The sequence below is a fragment of the Lycium ferocissimum genome, chromosome 10 (genome assembly GCF_029784015.1).
Source record: "Lycium ferocissimum isolate CSIRO_LF1 chromosome 10, AGI_CSIRO_Lferr_CH_V1, whole genome shotgun sequence".
NCBI classification, from domain to species: Eukaryota; Viridiplantae; Streptophyta; class Magnoliopsida; order Solanales; family Solanaceae; genus Lycium; species Lycium ferocissimum.
Genome location: NC_081351.1, coordinates 15,633,510 through 15,642,873, shown reverse-complemented (window position 1 = coordinate 15,642,873; position 9,364 = coordinate 15,633,510). Strand labels below are relative to the sequence as shown.

The 9,364-nt window shown below is 36.2% G+C and overlaps 1 protein-coding gene across 4 annotated transcripts; it reads left to right on the top strand.

The window, feature by feature from the left end:
- The first annotated feature begins 775 nt into the window (after positions 1 to 775).
- Positions 776 to 9,139, top strand: LOC132032594 (protein phosphatase inhibitor 2-like). 4 transcript variants are annotated; one of them, XM_059422233.1, is made up of 5 exons: positions 776 to 927; positions 4,206 to 4,254; positions 5,008 to 5,123; positions 7,623 to 7,787; positions 8,663 to 9,139. In XM_059422233.1, the coding sequence occupies exons 2-5, from the start codon at positions 4,250 to 4,252 to the stop codon at positions 8,899 to 8,901; spliced, it is 525 nt and encodes a 174-aa protein (XP_059278216.1). In that variant the 5' UTR covers positions 776 to 927; positions 4,206 to 4,249; the 3' UTR covers positions 8,902 to 9,139. The 4 variants fall into 4 exon arrangements, with proteins under 4 accessions (XP_059278216.1, XP_059278218.1, XP_059278217.1 ...); XM_059422235.1 differs by having other exon boundaries at positions 792 to 931; XM_059422234.1 differs by lacking the exon at positions 776 to 927 and adding an exon at positions 1,188 to 3,479.
- Positions 9,140 to 9,364: the final 225 nt, after the last annotated feature.

The window sequence follows — 9,364 nt, the reverse complement described above, 5'->3', positions numbered from 1 at the left end:
TCGGCATATGTATCATCACATTCACACAAGTTATACCGGAAAAGACAAGTTTCAACACTCAACAATCTGAAAAATACTATGCCGAGCGAGACTTGAAGATAAATAGTGAAGCAAATTTGGATATTTTTATTAAATAAGCAGCAGGGTTAAAAATTAAATATCACAGATATAAGTGACGATCCGCGCAAAAACTTCTGAGCAATTTGCACGATTACCCTTCATACGGACTGGTCTTTAATTTTTGTTCCTCAATTCGTTGGTCTTTAATTTTTGTCCTTCGCTTAAAAAAGTGACCGAAAATACCCGAGGTTCTGGGTTCGAAACCCAGCAGAGTAAAAAATAATAATAATTTCGCAAAGCATAGGTTTCTATGAACCTATGCCTATTCGGGCGAAGTTAACCGATGCCGAAGATGGCATAATTTGCCTTGTAAGGCAAACTTCTGCTAGAGAAGGCATATTTTTCCTTAAGGCATAACTAAAAGTCTATCGGAGATGACAAATTTTGCCTTATAAGACAAACTTTTAGTTATGCCTTAAGATAATTTCTACCGCATAACGCAGACTTTTGGCAAAAGCCTTACCTTGTGTATTTTTTTTATTAAGCGGGATTTTGAATCCAAAACCTCAAAATATTTTCAATCACCTTTTTAAGCGAAAGATAAAAATTAAAGACCAGCAATTTGAGGGATAAAAATTAAGGACCACCCCAAAAGAAGGACAATCCACGCAAAAGATGAAAACTTCTCCCCCATTTGGTCTACGGATTTCAGAAAAGCCCAAAACTTAACAGTCCAACCCTACGTGGTTGACTTGGGTTTCCAAATTCAGACCAATTTTGTCACAGTGCATTTGGACGACTACAAGTCACTTGTTTCTTAACTTCCTCCTCTCCATCTCTCTCCTTCAGATCTGCCAAGTCCCAATTGTAGGTTCATCTCTTTCCTCTAACACATTTCTAGATCTTTTTTTTTTTTTTTTTTTTTTTTTTTTTTTGTAATTTTATAGCTTACTATTATGCATTCTTCTTTGCTTCCCAGTATCTAGAGAAATCAAAATAGTCCAATATATTATATATACAATTTCAATTTTTGTATACACGTTTTAGCAGATATTAATGGGCTCAAATTGAATCCACCTCTGTTCTCAGGCAGGGGCGGATGCAGCTTTGATACCAGGTTCATCTGAACTCATTACTTTCAACGCGAAGTATAAATTTATATGTAAAATTTCACTAAAATTGCAAGAAATAGCAGATATGAACACATTCTTTAAAAATATAATGTGTTCAATGATAAAACCCTAAAGATTGAACTCATAAAGCTTAAATCCTGGATCCGCCTCTAATAGCTGGAAATTTCTGGTGTATAAATCTGCCTATTAGGATTATTAGTCATTTTTCTGAATAAAGGGCAAAAAGTATGTTCTTATATTCTATATTGAGAGTTTTCAATTGATTTATGTGCTTTTGGTATGAAGAAAAATGTTTTATCATTTTCTAGTGGTTTGGTTGGATATGCAAGTAATTATGCAAGAAGAATGCTAGAGTATAAGAATATTGTTTGACAATGACTATGTGTTGGTTAAAACAAGTGGTATGAAGTAACCATTGATTTCCCTTTTGGTGGAAAATATTTTCTTCATACCAAACACCTGAAAATGATTTGATGGAGAAAAACATTTTTGAGGGAATTATCACAACAGACACACCCTTAATGTACTCATCAAATCTTCCATAACCAACAACAACAACGACATACTCAGTGTATTCCCACATGTGGGTGCCCAGGGAGGGTAGAGTGTACGCAGACCTTATTCTTTCCTCGTGGAGCTAGAGAGACTGTTTCAGAAAGACCAAACCAGACAATCAGTTATGATTTTTGCCTGGCATGCTGGAGAGAAGACTCTTGTCCAAAGATCATGTTTCTTCACCTCTTCAAACTCATGTTTTTTCTCCTCAACTTTATCCAAAAAGGATTTTAGGAGAGCTGACTCCTCCTGAGCTTCTGCAATAAGATGCTCGACAATAGAATCAGACTTCCCCTCTTGAAGCAGCTCTTTCAGATAGCGCAAGAGGGAGTCAATAAAGCCTAATCCATTTGTCCTAGGGAAATTACATTTTGATGACAGTGGAGCTTTCAAAATCACGTCTTTTAGGTCTTCCATGACTTGTTCAATTTTTTTTAACAAGTCAGAGAATACCAAGTTAACTTCTGCTGCTTTTTTAACGGAGAAAGAGTAAGTAGCAGATGCTACCTCAGCAATAAGACCTTCAACGCAAGTAAGTATATCACTCAATTTCCCCTGATCGAGAGAGAGATCTTCAAGATAAATGAGCAAAGGTACCAATTGCTTTGATACTTGGATAAGATGCAGCAACAAAGAACATGCCTCACCATTTGATTACTCCAACTAAACCTTGAAGAGAAAATAAACAAAACCTTCAACAAATTCTATCACATCCCGGCTGCCTTTGGATTTGAAATTTAACTAAACCTCTTAGATGTCGTGTATAGATGTCTATAACTCGGAGCTCAATGGGCTTGATCTCTTGCAAAATGTGAGAGATCTTAAGCCTCAATCCAAATGCAAAATCTTCATCCATTTCTTCCAAATAACAAACGTAACAGATGTAAGCAACATTCCCAGTGACAACCTAAATATGATTAAAGAGAATCTTTGGATTTCTCTAGTTCCATGCTTGCATTTTTTATGAAACTGAGGAAGTTCTTGAGATAATTTAGACTTCTAAGATTTGAAACTCCTTCTTCAGAAGAACAAACTTGTCCAACTCTTTCTTATTGATGAAAAAATCCTTCACATTCAGAAGGATGTACTCGATGAACTTCTGAAACAATGGGCCTGAAGATCTCAATGTCGATTAGGGAAAATTGAGTGATATACTTACTCGCATTGAAGGTCTTATTGCTGAGGTAACATGTGCTGCTTACTCTTTCTCTGTTAAAAAAGCAGGAGAAGTTAATTTGGTATTCTCTGACTAGTTAAAAAAGATTGAACGAGTCATGGAAGACCTAAAATATATGTTTTTTAAAGCTCCACTGTCATCAAAATGTAATTTCCCCAGTACAAATGGATTAGGCTTTATTGACTCCCTCTTGCGCTATCTGAAAGAGCTGTTGCAAGAGGGGAAGCTTGATTCTGTTGTCGAGCATCTTATTGCAGAAGCTCAAGAGGAGTTAGCTCTCCTAAAATCCTTTTTGTTTAAAATTGAGGAGAAAAAACATGAGTTTGAGGTGGTGAAGAAACACGATCTTTGGACAAAAGTCTTATCTCTGGTATACCAAGGAGAAATCATAATTGATTGCTTGGTTATGGGGGTTATCCTTTTTGTTATGCAAGATCACAATATGCCGGCAGAGTTGTGTTTGTTTTGTCAAAGTGCATTGGACGACGACCAGTCTACCTTCCTCCTCTCCATCTCTGTCCTTCGAACTCATTGTGATATGCGAAGTCCCATTTGTAGGTTCATCTCTTTCCTCTACAGGTTTCTTGATTTCTTTTTGTAATTTTATGGCTTAAATATGCATTCTTCTTTGCTTCCAGTAAGTAAAGAAATCGGAATAGTGTAATATATTATATATACGTTTTCAGTTTTTTTGGTTGTAAATGTATACATGTTCTACTGGATATTAGTGGGCTCAAGTTGAACCCTCTGAATTGCACTAGATCCACCTTTGATCTCAGGTTGTAATAGCTGGAAATTTCTGGTGTCTAAATGTGCCCGTTAGGATTACTAGTCATTTTCTGATAAGGGACAGAAGATGAAGTCTTTATATCCTTCAGGTGCTTTTTGGTATGAAGAAAAATGTTTTTCTTGAGTGGATAGTGTTTTTCATTGAAAAATCTGGATCATTTTCCAGTGGTCAAGTAATTATAAGGGGTGAATGCTCCTTATTCCGTAAAAGAAAAAACCAGGTGAATGCTAGAGTATAGAAATATTGTTTTACTGATAATGACTGATAGTTAAAACAAGTGGATATGAAATAACCATTGATTTCCCTTTTGGTGGGAAAATATTTTCTCCATACCAAGCACCTGAAAATGATTTCACGGTGAAAAGCATTCTTGAGGGAAGTATTTTCTGGGGCACCCTTAATGTACTCAGCAAATCTGATCAGTCTTTTTCCTATTCTGGTTTGATTATTTTATCTGACAAGTGCATATCTGTTTTTATATTTTTTTCAGGATAATCGGCACCAACTAAGCAAAATTTGATCCTATTTGGCAATATGAAGTACTGCCTTTATTCTCTATAATTATATTTTAGCCAGATCTTGCTCTTGCTTAAAGTCACATTCGGTTGCTAATTTTTGTTTGATAGAAAAGGATAGAGAAAGGAAATTCTGTTGGGATATGATGTTTTTAATACAAGTAGCCTGCTGTTGACTAATTAATGTGATGTTCAGCACCCAAAAGCTGAAATATTTTTGTTAGGAGGTTCGATTATATTCTTTTATGAAGTTTCACCTGAAAATGCTGCAGCCTTAAAAGGACAAGTTGGTCAGGGCAATTCACAATTTCTTTGCTGAAGGCACTGCTAATCGCTAAATCTGAATTCAAATTTATTCACCCACGACCAAGGTTTACAGCTTAGTGGTTCCAGTAAGATTTCCCAACACAGTAGCTGTGAATTCAATTCTCACTGTTCCCTTTACCCTGCCGCTATCGACCTATGTAATAGAAAAAAATTACCCTTATTCAAGAAGCCTAAGGATTCCGTCAAACTTCACCAATTCCAACCTTTTATATTTGGGATATATATAAAGGAGTAACTTTTTCGATAAATTCTCTCTAGCTCGAAGAAATAATTAATTCTCCCTATAAAAGTAGTTAGGAGGCCTTATAGAAAGTAGTTAAGGAAAATGGTGTCAGGTTGTTTGACTTTTTGGAAGAAGCTGAACTATTTGAGATTGGCTTGTGCAATTAGTTTAGTATTGCTATTGATGTTTTCTTAAATTTGCTTCCGACATATTTCATTGGTGTGCAGTGGTTCACATGTAAAATGGGATGAGGCAAATCTGGAAGAAATTGAGGCAAATAAGCCAGTGAGGCAGAAAATAACTGAACCAAAGACACCATATCACCGGATGAACGATGATGATGGTATGTTCATGCAATTTCTATTTCATTCCTCATGCCTTATCGTCATAATAGAAGTTCTCTTGTTATGCACCAATAGTGCAAATTTGATGGTGATGTGTTGCAAATTCTGATTTTATTACATGACGATCAATTTAATAGACATCCTTAGAGCTTCTTTGCTTGGTGTCTTATCCCTTTTGAACGAGTCTTAGTCATATTAATGATCTAGAATTTGACTCGAGTTTGGATTTAATTTTTATTGATAGTTTGATTAGAGGTAGTTTATAAGTAATTCTTTAACTCCAAATGCTAAAGTTGATTTATAGCCTGTTTGGCCAAGCTTCTAAAAACAACTTATTTTAAAAAGTACTTTTTTCAAAAGTACTTTTCAAAAAAGTATTTTTGGCTAAAAGCAGTTTGTGTTTGGCCAATTAATTTAAAAAGTACTTTTGAGCAGCAATTAGTGTTTGGCCAAGCTTTTAAAAAGTGCTTCTATGTGTATTTTTAAAAGTACTTTTGGGCAAAAGCTATTTTTTTAGCTTTTGAAAAACTGCTTCTGCTACTCCCCAAAAGCACTTATTTTCTCCCAAAAGCTTGGCCAAACACCTCACTTTTTTTTAAAATAAGCACTTATTGAAAAAATAAGTACTTTTGGGGGAAAAATAAGCTTGGCCAAACAGGCTATTATTTTCTTCTCCTCTTGCCTTAGAAGCTTCTCATCTGGGAAGTGTGTTTTACCTTGGATTCTCAAATTGCATTATGTGCCATTGTTTTCCTCTCTACTCATTGATTTTGTTTTTAAAGGATCTCATAAGGGTAAATATGGAAGTGTGAGGTTTTCACTCTATGTATTTCACGTACAAATAAATAATTATAAGTGTTTGCTATTTTCTCAAATATTGTCTCTCATTTTTTGCTATTGGTTATTTGAAACTTAGTATTTTAGTGTCAGTTAAAATGGATGGTGACAGAGTTAAATAAGGTTATATTATAATGTGTAACATACAAGTTTAAATGTGACATCATGTTAGCATACAAGGACTAAAATTATAAGGCAAAAGTCATAGATAGCCCCCTAAACTTTTCCACATATTCCTCATGGCTACCTAAACCTAATCTTGTTCCAATTTGATACCTAAACCACTCCGAATTTGTACCATTTAGACGCCTTTTGCTGAGGTGGCTAAAAACGTGTTCTTCACCCTCTTGAAGCGCGTGAAATGAATTCAAATAATATTTTTTCTTTTTTTCCCCATCTTATAGACCTAATGATAGCCAACATAACCTAAATAATTAAAAATCAAAAAGGCAAAAAAAAATGAATCAAAAAGACATTGCCCCTTGTGCATCAAATTCGACCCTTTTTATCTCCCACATGAATCTTGAGCCGCTCCCTTTCAAGGTCTCAAGTTCGAAAAGACATTGCCCCTTGTGCATCAAATCTGACCCTTTTCCTAAGCCGGTGCTTAATCAAAAAAAAAATTGAGGCTCAGATGTATGTTATGATAAGGCAAAAGAGAGCCAACGACGTCATGGCTGAAAAACACCGATTGCATGTGTGAGAGAAACTTCTCAATCACAGGCCATACCGGGTCGGCATGCCAGGATACGGGTCAGGTAATCTCCATGCCCGAATTAGTTTGCCCAGAAAATAGAAAAAAAATCATCATCACTGCCTCTTTGATAATTTTCAAAGCCATGATGGAGACCTCTCTCCCTCCATTATTTTCCTCTTCTCTCTCCAATTATACTTTTAAACTCAACCCATTTCCCTTGTTTTCTCTCCAAGTAAAAGAAACATTAGATTTGGGTACTATAATTTTCCCAGGTGAAATTTCATTTTTTCCGGCGAGGTTCAATCCTCAACATAAAAAGAAAATCAGATATGGGAATCAAAAAAATTCTGGCGTGACTCCCATCTTTTCCGGCGAAATTGGTAGGAACTCTTTAATTTTTTCCGGCAAAAATCTCAGTCTTCTTCCTCGTACCAATGAAAAATGGAATGGAGAGGAAGGTTACAATTGAGAAATGGAATGAGGAAGGTAAAGTGGTTGGTTCCTACGGTGGGATTGCTATGGCTGGGGATTCTGATGGTAAAGGGAGAGGGAGGGGTTTGGGTGGGGTGGGTTCGATGGGATAGCAGGGGAAGGGTTTGGGTGGGTGGCGGCCGCGGCGGTTGGTTAGCTTAGGATTAGGGTTTAAGTTTTTTTTGTTTTTTTAAAACTCAATTCCTTTTTTAATAATTTTTTGGACTAATCTGCCACATGTCATCATTTAATTGGTCATTTTGCCACGTCATCGCGAGTGTAATACACACATTTTATATTTTTTACTGATTGTAAAAAAGGTGTCTAAATGGTACAAATTCAGAGTGGTTTAGGTATCAAATTGGAACAAGATTAGGTTTAGGTAGCCATGAGGAATATGTGGAAAAGTTTAGGGGGCTATCTATGACTTTTGCCAAACTATAATTTGCTCTATTGCTTTTCCAATTTTTTGCTGACTACAATGATACTATAGGATCTCTATGGGATAGTTATGAGGAGGCCAATGGTGATGCAATAGAGTCAGAAGTCATATGCAGTGCATTTGATGATGTGGCATCTTCCAGTGAAAATAAATCGGGACGGTCTGGCTGGACATCTTCTAACAATGAGGCTGATATCATGGACCAAGATGATGAAGGTCTAAGTTTATCTGTCTTTTATGTCACAATATTGCGCTTCAGATTTCTAATTCTTGTTATATAGGAATTACTACTCTGCAACAATAGCATGTCATATAAAAAGGGGATAATTACATTTTTGGACCACAGAACAGAATAATAGCCAGCAGCGGTCTAGGTTTTATATATTAAGTATAAATCTACTTATTGTATACACAATCTATACATATAATATACGTAAATATACATATATAACATACATAATCAGTGTATAAGTTTTAAACATTTTGGCTAGTGCCTGTAATTAATTTCGGCCGACGGACCAAAAATGAAAAAGGCCCACCCCGCAAGGGTGGCTCGCCTTGGTTGAGTATGGGGCTTTCATAATGGAGGTCTCAGGTTCAAAACCCTCTGCCTACGACAGCAGGGGATTTCTGAGTCGAGCTCATCGCACGGGGCTTGCCTAGTGCGGGTTACCTCTTCTGTGTGGTTTGCGAGCTATTGCCATGGGAGGCCGGGTTTACCCGTGCGCACTCGAAGGGTAGCGAACATGCGGGTTCCCATGTCAAAAAAAAAAAAAAAAAAAAAAAAAGGCCCTATAAAAAAAGTTTGTCAAAATATCTTTCTTTTTGTGTGCTTTCTCATTGACAATTGCCTTAAGTGGTAAAAGGTTATGCTATAAATCACCTGCTTTTCTTGCCTAGTTATTTTTAGTCATCAACTGCTTCCATTTTATGTTATTTTGATATTTTTTTCTCTTAATTTATTTGGATTTAAAGAGGGGTTGGGTTGGGTTGTGTAGCATGAATGAATTCGATTATGCTGGTATGCTTTATAAAGTACGCGCAACCAACTATGCCCTGATCGTTAATTTGTTTTGCTACAACATCAATAGATTCTGGTTCAGAAAGGAGCAAGAGCTTTAGGGAGCACAGGCGAGCACACTATGACGAATATAGGAAAATCAAAGAAATGAGTCGAGAGGGCTCCTCTCTTGAAGAAGCATCTGATGATGAGATTGAGGATCTTGAGAAAAGGGATGGTAGGTGTGATACATCATCATCATTGACATCTGCTGTTAAGGGAATTGACATTGCAGAAGGAATCATAGACGATAGTCAGACCTCTCTATGATACCCGTTCTCTATAATAACATTTTACTATAATGGCCAAGTTTTCTTTGGAGCCGATTTTCATGTTGTGTTATATCATATGTTCTATATAACATCATTTCGCTATAACAATTTTTTTTTGGGACAAACAATGCTGTTATATAGAGATTTTGACTGTAGTCCTCAGTCCCAGCCAATTGAATAAGGATCGTCCTGACAAACTATTTATTGATAATTTGATATGGTCTTATTTCTAAGAAGGTTGTTTTTACAACCCATTTTTTCGTTTTTGATATGTTCGCTTTTGCTTGTAAGTTGTGTATATAGGTGGTGCTTTACATATTGGATGAACATCTTCCATCCAGTGGTTGCCATAACTTATTTTGCTGGAAAAATTGTGAACTACAAACTAAGATTACCCAACTTCCATTACTGTTCTTTCATAGTTGTCGTTGACATGTTTGTTAGCCGAGTCTGCTCAGTTT